This window comes from Pseudophryne corroboree, chromosome 1 (genome assembly GCF_028390025.1).
Source record: "Pseudophryne corroboree isolate aPseCor3 chromosome 1, aPseCor3.hap2, whole genome shotgun sequence".
In the NCBI taxonomy this organism is placed as follows: Eukaryota; Metazoa; Chordata; class Amphibia; order Anura; family Myobatrachidae; genus Pseudophryne; species Pseudophryne corroboree.
This window is the reverse complement of record NC_086444.1, coordinates 576,704,305-576,720,318: the sequence shown is the minus strand read 5'-3', so window position 1 is coordinate 576,720,318 and position 16,014 is coordinate 576,704,305. Positions and strand designations below refer to the sequence as shown.

Genomic DNA, 16,014 nt, shown 5'->3' with positions numbered 1-16,014 from the left:
CGGCACAAGAAGCAGGTTGGCGATGGCAGAAGCCACAAGGATTCTCCGATGGGCGGAAAATCATGTGATAGCACTGTCAGCAGTGTTCATTCCGGGAGTGGACAACTTGGAAGCAGACTTCCTCAGCAGACACGACCTCCACCCGGGAGAGTAGGGACTTCATCCAGAAGTCTTCAAAATGATTGTAAACCGTTGGGAAAGGCCACAGGTGGACATGATGGCGTCCCGCCTCAACAAAAAACTAAAAAGATATTGCGCCAGGTCAAGGGACCCTCAGGCGATAGCTGTGGACGCTGTAGTGACACCGTGGGTGTACAAGTCGGTTTATGTGTTCCCTCCTCTGCCTCTCATACCCAAGGTACTGAGAATAATAAGAAGGAGAGGAGTAAGAACTATACTCGTGGTTCCGGATTGGCCAAGAAGAGCTTGGTACCCAGAACTTCAAGAAATGATCTCAGAGGACCCATGGCCTCTGCCGCTCAGACAGGACCTGCTGCAGCAGGGGCCCTGTCTGTTCCAAGACTTACCGCGGCTGCATTTGACGGCATGGCGGTTGAACACCGGATCCTAAAAGAAAAGGGCATTCCGGAGGAAGTCATTCCTACACTGATTAAAGCTAGGAAAGATGTGACCGCAAAACATTATCACCGCATATGGCGGAAATATGTTGCTTGGTGTGAGGCCAGGAAGGCCTCAACGGAGGAATTTCAGCTAGGTCGATTTCTGCACTTCCTACAGTCAGGGGTGACTATGGGCCTAAAATTGGGTTCCATTAAGATCCAGATTTCGGCTCTGTCGATTTTCTTCCAAAAAGAACTGGCTTCACTGCCTGAAGTTCAGACTTTTGTAAAGGGAGTGCTGCATATTCAGCCCTCTTTTGTGCCCCCAGTGGCACCTTGGGATCTCAACGTGGTGTTGGATTTCCTAAAGTCGCATTGGTTTGAGCCACTTAAAACAGTGGAGATAAAGTACCTCACGTGGAAGGTGGTCATGCTGTTGGCCTTGGCGTCGGCCAGGCGTGTATCAGAATTGGCGGCTTTGTCATATAAAAGCCCTTATCTGATTTTTCATATGGATAGGGCGGAATTGAGGACTCGTTCCCAATTCCTTCCTAAGGTGGTATCAGCTTTTCATGTGAACCAACCTATTGTGGTGCCTGCAGCTACTCGGGACTTGGAGGATTCCAAGTTGCTGGACGTAGTCAGGGCCCTGAAAATATATGTTTCCAGGACGGCTAGAGTCAGAAAAACTGACTCGCTATTTATCCTGTATGCGCCCAACAAGCTGGGTGCTCCTGCTTCAAAGCAGACTATTGCTCGCTGGATCTGTAGCACGATTCAACTTGCACATTCGGCGGCTGGACTGCCGCATCCTAAATCTGTAAAAGCCTATTCCACGAGGAAGGTGGGCTCTTCTTGGGCGGCTGCCCGAGGGGTCTCGGCTTTACAACTTTGCCGAGCTGCTACTTGGTCGGGTTCAAACACATTTGCAAAATTCTACAAGTTTGATACCCTGGCTGAGGAGGACCTTGAGTTTGCTCATTCGGTGCTGCAGAGTCATCCGCACTCTCCCGCCCGTTTGGGAGCTTTGGTATAATCCCCATGGTCCTTACGGAGTTCCCAGCATCCATTAGGACGTCAGAGAAAATAAGAATTTACTCACCGGTAATTCTATTTCTCGTAGTCCGTAGTGGATGCTGGGCGCCCATCCCAAGTGCGGATTGTCTGCAATACTTGTAAATAGTTATTGCCTAACTAAAGGGTTATTGTTTGGAGCCATCTATTCGAGAGGCTCAGTTGTTGTTCATACTGTTCACTGGGTATAGTATCACGAGTTGTACGGTGTGATTGGTGTGGCTGGTATGAGTCTTACCCGGGATTCCAAATCCTTTCCTTATTGTGTCAGCTCTTCCGGGCACAGTTTCCCTAACTGAGGTCTGGAGGAGGGGCATAGAGGGAGGAGCCAGTGCACACCAGGTAGTCCTAATTCTTTCTTAGAGTGCCCAGTCTCCTTCGGAGCCCGCTATTCCCCATGGTCCTTACGGAGTTCCCAGCATCCACTACGGACTACGAGAAATAGAATTACCGGCGAGTAAATTCTTATTATCCTCTTATTTGTTAAATGTATAAATGTGATAAAATAAATAAAAATAAAATATAAACAAAAGGAAGGGCTTCCGTTTTATTCCTAATTAATTTGTAGTTAAGAGACCTTTGAATATTTACCTACAATGTCCAAAAGTTCAGGAAGTGATTCTTTAGGTTATATAAGGAATATTAAGACATCATCTGCATATAATTAGATCTTTTGTTGCATACTGTTCAACATCGGGCCCCTTATACCCCGAGCATGTCTTACCAATTCTGCTAGTGGCTGTACTGCTGCAAGGCCACCCAGCATAAGAAGTGCCGTCCAGTGCTACAATCGCATTTAAAAATGCGAATGCAGCACATGCATCGTGACCCCCCCTCCCGCAGCGGCCGTATGTGACATCAAGCAGTCCCCCCTCAAATGGTCCGGACACGCCTGCGTTGTCCTGACAACCCCCCCCCCCCTCCCTAATGCCAAGTTGCCCCCGCACCACCTCCATGGGCCTAATTCAGTAAGGATTGCAATTGCAAAGTTGCTCGCATAGCACCTCCTTCCTGCATTTGCGATCGCAATGTTAATTTGCGTTGGCAGGCTAAGTAAACCTGAGCTTACGGAGTCCACAACGCATTCCTTGGCTTCGCCACGCTTCGCCACTTTCGAAAAACCGGGATGGCGCGATTCCATTTCTGCGGCACCGTCTCTTCACGCGAACGCCTCTGTCTGTCAGTCAGGCAGAGGTGTTCACATCCCTGCGATGCGATAGCAGGACCCGTTCTGCACATGCGCAGTTCCCGACCATCGGGAAAATGCAAGCGATTCTTACTGAATTAGGCCTTAAGTCCTTGACATGCTGTCGGATCCATGTGGCCAATGCAAACTATCACACTCTTTGGTTTATGTGATTCTACATTTAGGTTTCTCTAACGTCCTAGTGGTTGCTGGGGACTCCGTCAGGACCATGGGGAATAGCGGCTCCGCAGGAGACAGGGCACAAAAAAGTAAGCTTTTAGGATCACATGGTGTGTACTGGCTCCTCCCCCTATGACCCTCCTCCAAGCCTCAGTTAGGATACTGTGCCCGTCCGAGCAGGGTGCAATCTAGGTGGCTCTCATAAAGAGCTGCTTAGAAAAAGTTTTTTAGGTTTCTTATTTTCAGTGAGTCCTGCTGGCAACAGGCTCACTGCAACGAGGGACTTAGGGGAGAGAAGTGAACTCACCTGCGTGCAGGATGGATTTGCTTCTTAGGCTACTGGACACCATTAGCTCCAGAGGGATCGAACACAGGCCCAGCCATGGAGTCCGGTCCCGGAGCCGTGCCGCCGACCCCCCTTGCAGATGCCGAAGTTGAAGAGGTCCAGAGGTCCGGAAACAGGCGGCAGAAGACTTTCAGTCTTCATAAGGTAGCGCACAGCACTGCAGCTGTGCGCCATTGTTGTCGGCACACTTCACACCAGCGGTCACTGAGGGTGCAGGGCGCTGGGGGGGGGCGCCCTGGGCAGCAATGTATAATACCTTTTTCTATGGCTAAAATACATCACATATAGCCCTTGAGGCTATATGGATGTATTTAACCCCTGCCATATATCGCAAACTCCGGGAGAAGAGCCCGCCGTTTTAGGGGGCGGGGCCTATTCTCCTCAGCACACAGCGCCATTTTCCTGCTCAGCTCCGCTGTGAGGAAGGCTCCCAGGACTCTCCCCTGCACTGCACTACAGAAACAGGGTAAAACAGAGAAGGGGGGCATATTTTGGCGATATTTATATATATTAAGCGCATATAACAGAAACAACACCTTTTAGGGTTGTTTATATACATTTTTATAGCGCTTTGGTGTGTGCTGGCAAACTCTCCCTCTGTCTCCCCAAAGGGCTAGTGGGGTCCTGTCTTCGATAAGAGCATTCCCTGTGTGTCTGCTGTGTGTCGGTACGTGTGTGTCGACATGTATGAGGACGATGTTGGTGTGGAGGCGGAGCAATTGCCGGTAATGGTGATGTCACCCCCTAGGGAGTCGACACCGGAATGGATGGCTTTAATTATGGAATTACGTGATAATGTTAGCACGCTGCAAAAGTCAGTTGACGACATGAGACGGCCGGAAAACCAGTTAGTACCTGTCCAGGCGTCTCAGGCACCGTCAGGGGCTGTAAAACGTCCCTTACCTCAGTTAGTCGACACAGGTACCGACACAGATGAATCTAGTGTCGACGGTGAAGAAAGAAACGTATTTTCCAATAGGGCCACACCTTATATGATCACGGCAATGAAGGAGGCTTTGCATATCTCTGATACTGCAGGTACCTCAAAGGGGGGTATTATGTGGGGTGTGAAAAAACTACCTGTAGCTTTTCCAGAATCAGAGGAATTGAATGACGTGTGTGATGAAGCGTGGGTTAACCCCGATAGAAAACTGCTAATTTCAAAGAAGTTATTGGCATTATACCCTTTCCCACCAGAGGTTAGGGCGCGCTGGGAAACACCCCCTAGGGTGGATAAGGCGCTCACACGCTTATCAAAACAAGTGGCGTAACCGTCTCCTGATACGGCCGCCCTCAAGGATCCAGCTGATAGGAGGCTGGAAACTACCCTGAAGAGTATATACACACATACTGGTGTTATACTGCGACCAGCAATAGCCTCAGCCTGGATGTGCAGTGCTGGGGTGGTGTGGTCGGATTCCCTGACTGAAAATATTGATACCCTGGATAGGGACAGTATTTTATTGACTATAGAGCAATTAAAGGATGCTTTTCTTTATATGCGAGATGCTCAGAGGGATATTTGCACTCTGGCATCGAGAGTAAGTGCGATGTCCATATCTGCCAGAAGAAGTTTATGGACGCGACAGTGGTCAGGTGATGCGGATTCCAAACGGCACATGGAAGTATTGCCGTATAAAGGAGAGGAATTATTTGGGGTCGGTCTATCGGATCTGGTGGCCACGGCAACAGCCGGAAAATCCACTTTTTTACCTCAGGTCACCTCCCAACAGAAAAAGACACCGTCTTTTCAGCCGCAGTCCTTTCGTTCCTATAAGAACAAGCGGGCAAAAGGACAGTCATATTTGCCCAGAGGCAAAGGAAGGGGTAAGAGGGTGCAGCAAGCAACTACTTCCCACGAACAGAAGCCCTCCCCGGTTTCTACAAAGCCCTCAGCATGACGCTGGGGCTGTGCAAGCGGACTCAGGGGCGGTGAGGGGTCGACTAAAGATTTTCAGCACACAGTGGGCGCGCTCACAGGTGGACCCTTGGATCCTGCAGGTAGTATCTCAGGGTTACAAGTTGGAATTCGAAAAGTCTCCCCCTCGCCGGTTCCTAAAGTCTGCTTTACCAACGTCTCCCTCAGAAAGGGCGACGGTATTGGAAGCCATTCACAAGCTGTATTCTCAGCAGGTGATAGTCAAGGTACCCCTCCTACAACAGGGAAAGGGGTATTATTCCACACTATTTGTGGTACCGAAGCCGGACGGTTCGGTAAGACCTATTCTAAATCTGAAATCCTTGAACCTGTACATACAGAAATTCAAGTTCAAGATGGAGTCACTCAGAGCAGTGATAGCGAATCTGGAAGAAGGGGACTTCATGGTGTCCCTGGACATAAAAGATGCTTATCTGCATGTCCCAATTTACCCTTCACACCAAGGGTATCTCAGGTTCGTGATACAAAACTGTCATTATCAGTTTCAAACGCTGCCGTTTGGTTTGTCCACGGCACCTCGGGTCTTTACCAAGGTAATGGCCGAAATGATGGTTCTTCTACGAAGAAAAGGCGTATTAATTATCCCTTACTTGGACGATCTCCTGATAAGGGCAAGGTCCAGAGAACAGCTGGAAGTCGGAGTAGCACTAACCCAAGTAGTGCTTCAACAACACGGGTGGATTCTGAATCTTCCAAAATCTCAATTGACCCCGACGACACGTCTGCTGTTCCTGGGAATGATTCTGGACACTGTTCAGAAAAAGGTGTTTCTCCCGGAGGAGAAAGCAAGGGAGTTATCCGAACTTGTCAGGAACCTCCTAAAACCAGGAAATGTGTCAGTACATCAATGCACAAGAGTCCTGGGAAAGATGGTGGCTTCTTACGAAGCAATTCCATTCGGCAGATTCCACGCACGAATATTTCAGTGGGATCTGCTGGACAAATGGTCCGGATCGCATCTGCACATGCATCAGCGGATAACACTGTCACCAAGAACAAGGGTGTCTCTTCTGTGGTGGTTGCAGAGTGCCCATCTGTTAGAGGGCCGCAGATTCGGCATACAGGACTGGGTCCTGGTGACTACGGATGCCAGCCTACGAGGCTGGGGAGCAGTCACACAGGGAAGAAACTTCCAGGGCGTGTGGTCGAACCTGGAGACGTCTCTTCACATAAATATACTGGAGCTAAGAGCGATTTACAATGCTCTAAGCCTGGCAAAACCGCTGCTTCAGGGTCAGCCGGTGTTGATCCAGTCGGACAACATCACGGCAGTCGCCCACGTAAACAGACAGGGCGGCATGAGAAGCAGAAGAGCAATGACAGAAGCTGCAAGGATTCTTCGCTGGGCGGAAAATCATGTCATAGCACTGTCAGCAGTGTTCATTCCGGGAGTGGACAACTGGGAAGCAGACTTCCTCAGCAGACACGACCTCCACCCGGGAGAGTGGGGACTTCATCCAGAAGTCTTCCACATGATTGTGAACCGTTGGGAAAAAACCAAAGGTGGACATGATGGCGTCCCGCCTCAACAAGAAACTGGACAGATATTGCGCCAGGTCAAGAGACCCTCAGGCAATAGCTGTGGACGCTCTGGTAACACCGTGGGTGTACCAGTCCGTGTATGTGTTTCCTCCTCTGCCTCTCATACCAAAGGTACTGAGAATTATACGGCTACGGGGAGTAAGAACAATACTCGTGGCTCCGGATTGGCCGAGAAGGACTTGGTACCCGGAACTTCAAGAGATGCTCACGGAAGAGCCGTGGCCTCTACCGTTAAGAAGGGATCTGCTTCAGCAGGGACCTTGTATGTTCCAAGACTTACCGCGACTGCGTTTGACGGCATGGCGGTTGAACGCCGGATTCTAAAAGAAAAGGGCATTCCAGAGGAAGTTATTCCTACCTTGATTAAAGCCAGGAAGGAAGTGACCGCACAACATTATCACCGCATTTGGAGAAAATATGTTGCGTGGTGTGAGGCCAAGAAGGCTCCAACGGAGGAATTTCAATTGGGTCGATTCCTACATTTCCTGCAGGCAGGATTGTCTATGGGCCTCAAATTGGGGTCTATTAAGGTTCAAATTTCGGCCTTATCGATTTTCTTCCAGAAAGAATTGGCTTCAGTGCCTGAAGTACAAACCTTTGTCAAAGGTGTACTACATATGCAGCCCCCGATTGTGCCTCCAGTGGCACCGTGGGATCTCAACGTAGTTTTGGATTTTCTCAAATCCCATTGGTTTGAGCCGCTCAAATCGGTAGATTTGAAGTATCTTACATGGAAAGTAACCATGCTACTGGCCCTGGCTTCAGCCAGGAGAGTATCAGAGTTGGCGGCTTTATCGTACAAAAGCCCATATCTGATTTTCCATTCGGACAGGGCAGAACTGCGGACGCGTCCTCAGTTTCTGCCTAAGGTGGTTTCGGCTTTTCACTTGAACCAGCCTATTGTGGTGCCTGCGGCTACTAGCGACTTGGAGGACTCCAAGTTGCTGGACGTTGTCAGAGCTTTGAAAATATATATTTCAAGGACGGCTGGAGTCAGAAAATCTGACTCGCTGTTTATCCTGTATGCACCCAACAAGATGGGTGCTCCTGCGTCTAAGCAGACGATTGCTCGTTGGATCTGTAGCACAATCCAACTTGCACATTCTGTGGCAGGCCTGCCACAGCCTAAATCTGTAAATGCCCACTCCACAAGGAAGGTGGGCTCATCTTGGGCGGCTGCCCGAGGGGTCTCGGCATTACAACTTTGCCGAGCAGCTACGTGGTCAGGGGAGAACACGTTTGTAAAATTTTACAAATTTGATACTCTGGCTAAGGAGGACCTGGAGTTCTCTCATTCGGTGCTGCAGAGTCATCCGCACTCTCCCGCCCGTTTGGGAGCTTTGGTATAATCCCCATGGTCCTGACGGAGTCCCCAGCATCCACTAGGACGTTAGAGAAAATAAGAATTTACTTACCGATAATTCTATTTCTCATAGTCCGTAGTGGATGCTGGGCGCCCATCCCAAGTGCGGATTGTCTGCAATACTTGTACATAGTTATTGTTACAAAAATCGGGTTATTATTGTTGTGAGCCATCTTTTCAGAGGCTTCTTCGTTGTTATCATACTGTTAACTGGGTTCAAATCACAAGTTGTACGGTGTGGCTGGTATGAGTCTTACCCGGGATTCAAGATCCTTCCTTATTGTGTACGCTCGTCCGGGCACAGTACCTAACTGAGGCTTGGAGGAGGGTCATAGGGGGAGGAGCCAGTACACACCATGTGATCCTAAAAGCTTACTTTTTTGTGCCCTGTCTCCTGCGGAGCCGCTATTCCCCATGGTCCTGACGGAGTCCCCAGCATCCACTACGGACTATGAGAAATAGAATTATCGGTAAGTAAATTCTTATTTTTTAACTGGTGCGGATTCAAAAATGGGTAACGTGAAAGTAGCTGGCTTGATTTAGTTTTTACTCATAAACTGCTGGTACTGGAACCAATACTGAGTAGTTGGCCGAAACCCAGAACAGGGGCGCAAAGTTTAACTTGCCGTTGGTTTTCTCCAGGGACCTCCACAAGGAGGTTTAGACCCTGTCTGGGTCACTCAGCATTGGCACTAGATTGAATTTGTAGTAACTTGGCTGATTATTGCAATGGACAGAATGTGAAGCAGTTGCTGGAGTAACTGGAAGATGTGGCTGTGAAGTTGGAGATGCAAGAATATTGTCTAATACCGATGGTGCTGGAATATCATCTGGCAGCGATGTTACTAGAAGTATCGGCTGGAACCGATGTTGCTAGAATTTTGGCTAGAACCAATGGAGCGGAGATATTGTCTGGAACGGATGTTGCTAGGATATTGGCTGAAACCAATGGAGCTAGGAGTATCGGTTGGATCCATTGAAGCTAGAAATATCGACTGGAACCGATGTTGCTGAAATTATCGACTGGAACCGATGTAGATAGGAATATTGTCTGGAACCGACAGGAATAGATATATTGTCTGCAACCGATAGAGCTGGGAGTATCGGCTGGAACAGATGGAGCCAGTGAGTGCCCAGGTTGAAATAAAACACTGGAATCACCTAATTGGAAAATCCACTGGAGATCTTTCAAACATGCTGCTAGGCTGAAAGCAGAGTTGCACTGTCGACTTGAAACTCTGATTTACCCCTTTTATACCTAATGGGGAATAGGGATTGGCTGCTACGATCAGCTGGGAAGCTGATTGTCCCGGATTGCTTCAGACCAGTCATGTGAATGGTACCAGCATGGCGGTGCCTATGCCCAGAGACGGCAAGAAGACACCACCACTGGACTTCCCAGTGTCACCTGGCATCAAGGCCTTCGACCTCCAGCAACCCCACACACTGCCACACAGCCCTCGGAGTGGTGAGAAGCGGGTCTCCCACAGTGGCCGATGCCAAGCCGAGACAAGGCCATCTTCTTCCATGGTCCAGTTCTGAAGCTATGCCTATCTTAGCTGCTCTTGGCTATGGACAGGGGTCAGCATGGGCATTCTGACCGGTCTGTGGGTACGCAACCTCATATGCAGCAAGTTGCGATTTGCTGTGTGGTCTGACACCTTTCTATAATAGCCAGCATTAACTTTTTCTGCAATTTGTGCTACAGTAGCTGTTCTGTGGGATTGGACCAGATGGACTAGACATCACTTTGCACGCATGTCAATGAGCCTTGGGCTCCTATGACCCTGTCTCTGGTTCATCCTTTGTCCTTCCTTGGGCCACTTTTGGTAGGTACTAACCACTGCATACCGGGAACACCCCACAAGACCAGCCGTTTTGGAGAATCCAGTTGTCTAGCCATCACAAATTGGCACTTGTGAAAGTCACTCAGATCCTTACACTTGCTCATTTTTCCTGCTTCCTAATACAACAACTTCAAGTACTGACAATTGCTGCCTATTATATCCCACTCCTCATCAGGTGCCATTTTAATTAGATAATCATTTTTATTTACTCTGCCTTTTATTGGTTTTGATGTTATAACTGATGGGTGTGTACATATAATGTAGAATGCCCACTGTAGTGGGTATAAATAAGGAATATTCGACATTACCCCAGCCAGTAGACCAGCAATGTCTATGTGATAATGGTTCTTCTCCATATAAAGCTCTATTTGGAACCAAGAGCAGCATGTACATAAGAGCTGATAAAATTTCAAGCTGTGACTGTATAGTACTCTGTGCATCAGGAGAGATGTCAGTCATTGTCACCCTGCTTTGATGGGTGACCTCTTCTATGGTTCCTCCATTGAAGTGTAACCTTTCAAAAGTTAATTATTTATAACTTGATATTTCTGCCTTTCCAGCACCAATATTTGTGTCTCTGTTGATTGTTGATGACCTGTGGGTCATATTGCATGAATAGTTGACTTTAATTCTTATTTATTTTTATATTATGTCTTGTGCACTTATTATTTATCCTGTCTTTGTAGGATATAGCAGGAGCCAATGGCATTAAAGCTATGCCAACATTCCACTTTTACAAAAACGGAGCGAAGGTAAGCCATACATATGCTTTCTGACATAGGAAACCCTTTGTGGTTACCAGTTCATTTTACCAGACTATGAAGTGTTCCAGATAAGTTTCTCGGCAGAGGGACTGATGCGTTTCTCTGCTTCTTTTGGGCATTTTCCTCAGAGGTATCTCTGTGCTGGCCTATCATGTATATTCCCCAAAGTGATTAATGAGGATCGATCTCATTAATCCCTCAAATTCCTGTGATTTTATGGGGATTATGTAATAGGTTCCGAGATTATGCAACCAGCAGGATTTCAGCGAGTTTTTGCTGCTAAATTTAAAGCGGCAATCTGTTTATAATGCAGAATCGGCAGTAGAAGTTATTGAAGTTTTAATATTAGCGCCAAAGTCACTGAAATCCTGGCGGTTTATAATTTCAGAACCTATTACATAGGCACCCCAATCCTTGGAGTATTCCAATGTATTCTATAGTTAATAAATACACAAACTCCTGCAAAGTTAAAATTTATACTAGATATTGGTTAGAATCAAAATTGGGTGTTAGAGTATTGGAACAGAGATAATTTCTAGCTAACAAACTTCATGGTATGGGGGGGGGGGAGCGGTGGTGGAATTCAGACCCTACGCCATTGCCACTAGTTCTTCAGCACCTTGCAGCTACCCAATTATCATTAACCCACACAGCAAGGTCAATATGCATCTTCTCACTGAACCTGGCAGAAGTCACAGCTTTATCTGAAGTTCTTCCAATCACTGACTCTCTGTGTCCTGCATTTTATCCTCTCACTCATGTCCAATCCATGTAGAAATGCAGCTAGGAAAACTAGTGATGGCACGTTTCTTTTTTAAGACTGTTGACTGAAAATACGTGGCTTTACTGTATATTTGGTATGTATGCCATTTTTCTACCACAGCGGCAAAAACAGTGTTTTGGTGGTAACCAAGATATGTGTGCAGCTTAGCACTGATCCTCTTATAGAAGCTTGGAGCTAATTTGTCTTTTAAGTTCTATACTTTTCTAAACACCACACTGTTACAATCAGGCAAAGCTGTTCTTAGCACTTCATCCAGTTCTAGAAGAGCACAGTTCTTATTAATTATTTCTCTAATATGGGGTGCGCAAGAATTATATTGTGTTATAAAGACCACTGAACTGTCGGGATCTTCCTTTTTTTTTTTTATTGCTCCATTCTTTCATGTTTGTACAGAAAGAGAATTTAAATTCTATATTTAATACATGTCCATGCTTTAGTTAGGGGAAGTTAGGGTTATGCTTGGTTTCTAAATGTCTGAAGCATATGTTTGCCTCTTGCATGGTACATTTTCTCTTCAGTCTGAGAAACTACTTTTTCTGTATGTTTTCTTTCCAAACTTTGATATGTCCACTGTAATTCAAATTATTACAGGTATCAACCTTTTTAATCTGTTTCTGCAATAATCTTGTTACGTATGAAAAGAACATCCCAAAAACATAATGGGGTATATTTACTAAGATTTGTGATTGTGCCGATTTCAGCTGAGATCAATTTCAGCTGACAGTGGCCGTTTCAGATTGCAATTTTTTGAGAAAAAACACAGTAATTTACTAAACTACCGTGTTTTTTCAATATGCACTCACCAATGTTGATGTAATTTGTATTGTCGGGCAGTGTTTTACGGGAGAGATTAGTAAAATACTGCTGACATCACATAATGAAGCGTGGCTGGATCATTGTGTACAGTATGTGAAATAGTTTAAAAAAAAATGCATGGGTCCCCCCTCCTAAGCATAACTAGCTCCGGGCTCTTTGAGATGGTTCTGGTTGTTAAATACCGGTGAAAAAATGCGTAGGGGTCCCCAGTATTTATAAAACCAGCATCGTGCTCATGGACCAGTCCTGGTTCCAAAAATCCGGGGAACAAAAGACGTAGGGATCCCCTGAATTTTTAAAACCAGCACTGGGCTCCACTAGCCAGAGAGATAATGCTACAGCCGGGGGACACTTTTATGTAGGTCTCTGCAGCCATGGCATTAACCCCCCAACTAGTCACTGCTGGCTGGGGTACCCTGGGGGAGTGGGGTCCCCCCCCCCTCCAGGCACCCAAGGGCCAGGGGTGAAGCCCAAGGCTGTCCCCTCCATCCATGGGCTGTGGATGGAGGGCTGGTGGCCATAAAAAGTGTAAAAGAAAAGAATAAAATATTGTCTTTTGGTGTGGAACTACAGGTCCCAGCAAGCCTCCCCCGCATACCTGGAGAACCACAATTACCAGCATGCGGGACATTAAAGGGCTCGCTGGTACCTTTTAATTCCACACCAAAATAAACATTCAAAGAAACACACACACACACCGTGAAAGTTTACATTTATTAAAACAGACTTACACATACTTACCTACAGCCAACGCCGCCATTCACGTCCACTTGTCCAATAGAATCCGGAGGTACCTTTAAAAAAAAATTATAGCCTATTATCCTGTGTAGATCTGTCCTCTTCAATCCATGTAGGCATCCACAGGAGTAAAAAAAAACAACAAAAAACACAAACAACCGATCCATCACTTTAAAGGGGATCCATGTTTACACATAGATCCCCTTTCCCCGAATGGCGGGACCCCTCGTTACTTCTGTCAGTTGGGGACCTGCCAGCCAGTCAGGGAGCTCCACGTCATAACGCTCCCCTGATTGGCTGTATGCACCTGGCCTGTCAATCAGGCGGAGCGCGTAGGCTATAATGGAGGATCGCGATTCTCCATTATAATCAATAGTGGGAATATTGCGGTCTGCGGTAGACCATGAGGTTAATTGAGGTCACTCTTGTGGGTGGAACTAAAAGTACCAGCAGGCCCTTTAATACCCCGCTTGCTGGTACTTGTGGTTCTTCAGGTACCAACATGTGGGGGAGGCTTGCTGGGACCTGTAGTTCCACGCCAAAAGACAAAATTTATTTTAATCTTTTTTTTTTTTTTACACTTTTTATGGCTATCAGCCCTCCATCCACAGCACACGGATGGAAGGGACAGCCTCGGGCTTCACCCCTGGCTCTAGAATGCTTGGAGGGGGGGGGGAGACCCCTTTATTGTAGGGGTCCCCTCTCCCCCAGGGAACCCCGGCCAGGGGTGACTAGTTGGGTTAATTCCACGGCCGCAGGGACCTACATAAAAGTGTCCCCCACTGTGGCATTATCTCCCTGGCTAGTGGAGCCTGGTGCTGGTTTTAAAAATACAGGGGACTCCTACGTTTTTTGTCCCCAATATTTTTGGAACCAGAACCCGTTCAAGAGCCCGGTGCTGGTTGTATAAATACTGGGGACCCCTACTCATTTTTACCCTGGTATGTTAACAACCAGGACCGGCTCAAAGAGCCCAGGTCTGGTTATGCTTACCCACAAATATTTTTTTTTTTTTTTACTATTTCACATACTTTTACACAGAGAAGCATGATTCTACAAACACGTCAGCCAAAAGCAGGTCTATTTGACAGTTCTATTTCTGTACGAATTCCATGCTTTTCCGGCAGTGTTTGGCTATTGTAGGCAATGATTAAGAATACAAATCCTTAGTAAATTTCCGTCTTGTATGAGGTGTATGTGACCAAACAACCGTGTTTGACCGATGGTCAATTGATATTTGTGTGGACAGCAGTGTATCTCAATATGAATTGCCCCAACACTGCCGTGATTTGTGTTTAGTAAATTTCCGAGATGCATTTTCGGCCGAAAATGCAATCTCGAATCAAATCGGGACCTTAGTCAATTTCCACCCATGTGTGGATATAATGCTAAAGCAAACTTAAAATGTTTCAAACCATGCTAGCTTCCTTGAAATTAATATAGTTACATGGTTTGTTTTATATTACAGATTGAGGAACTACGTGGAGCTGATCCTGCAAAGCTTGAAGCTCTAGTTGCCAAACACATGTGAGATGCTTTCATGCCCATGAAGTGACAACAAGTTGCCCACCCCAGATGCTGCTTTGGATTGAGGGTCGAACAGCCATACCGGTCTAGAGCAGTTCTGGAGTCAGTCTGAACAACCAAATTTTATGGGGCCCATTTGGTATGGTTTTTAATGGCTGCAAACAGAGGGTTTAACCAAAGAGTCTAGCCTGCCAATCGAAAATAAACGACCAGATCAGTTTATTTTCTTATGGACATGGATATCAGCTTTTTGTTTCTCAACAGGAGCATTTATCTGATAATTGAAGTACAACTCCCAGCTTGCTGGTAGACAGTGTCATAAACTGAAATTTAACATGAAGACCAACTGGTTCCCCAAACTACATAGTGTATAATTCTTTGCTATTTAATGGACTGACGTAAGAATGAAGACCACTTCAAGGAAACATTTCATGGCTTTTATATACGAGCTTGTTAAATATTGTATTCTGATCCGTTAGATCCGTTAGATGATACTTTACTGCTAACATTTTCCAATACATCTTCCAACATGAATTTTTCGATGTAATGATTTTATGATCTCTAGTAAAGAACGTGATCAGTTGTTAAAAAGCTGTTGGCGTGCTTTGTCATTACACTTGGGGAAAGAAAGACATTATACTTTTTCTGTTGGCGGGTGGGATGGACACCATTGAGCAGGCCTGCTTTATACTTCATCCCCTGTAAGAGATAGGGAGCACTAGAGATTTTTGCTGTATGTAGGTATAATTGCATTCAAGTATTGCTGATACATTTGTTTTAAGGGCCTGATTCAGAGATGGATGGAAATGCCTTTGGAGGTGCGATTCTGTATGCAGCAGCTGTGCAAGAATATGCAAATGTCACAGCCGACGTGCAATGCCATAACTAGCCAAAAATAAAAGGCCAGGACTTCATGGGGAAGGGCGTGTCCACAGAATAGTACCAGTTCACATTACTCCGCATAGTATTGTCCGTTACTCACATTACACTTATGCTTGTACTGGCATGCACTAAATACTGTATGTTGCTACCAGTTTCCTCTCTTGCTGTGAATTCCAGCAGAGGGTATTCTAGAGTGGGATGGCATTCTGTTGAGAGAGAATAGCATAGGTTTATAGTAACTCTGCTGCTGCCAGCAGTGGCCCACAGTAGCTACGAGAGTACATTAGTCAAGCGGCGGGGCTACATTGTATACCTTCCACAAAGGAGTCTGGGTCTGACCATTCTGGCTATGATCACTAGCACAAAAATCTGCGCTCACTGCAGCAGTTTTAATGAAATGTATGTTAGTTTAAAGAGGTACAACAGACAGAAACGGAGGGGGTGCAAATCCCCACCCCTAAATTTC

General features: G+C 46.4%; 1 protein-coding gene across 1 annotated transcript in view; it reads left to right on the top strand.

The window, feature by feature from the left end:
- The window catches only part of LOC134923354 (thioredoxin-like), a 78,021-nt gene extending 62,764 nt beyond the window's left edge, over positions 1-15,257 (top strand). The window contains exons 4-5 of the mRNA XM_063920748.1: positions 10,724-10,789; positions 14,608-15,257. Of these exons, the coding sequence (XP_063776818.1) occupies positions 10,724-10,789; positions 14,608-14,670 (129 nt within the window). The 3' untranslated portion in view covers positions 14,671-15,257. The remainder of the gene's footprint in view (positions 1-10,723; positions 10,790-14,607) is intronic.
- Positions 15,258-16,014: the final 757 nt, after the last annotated feature.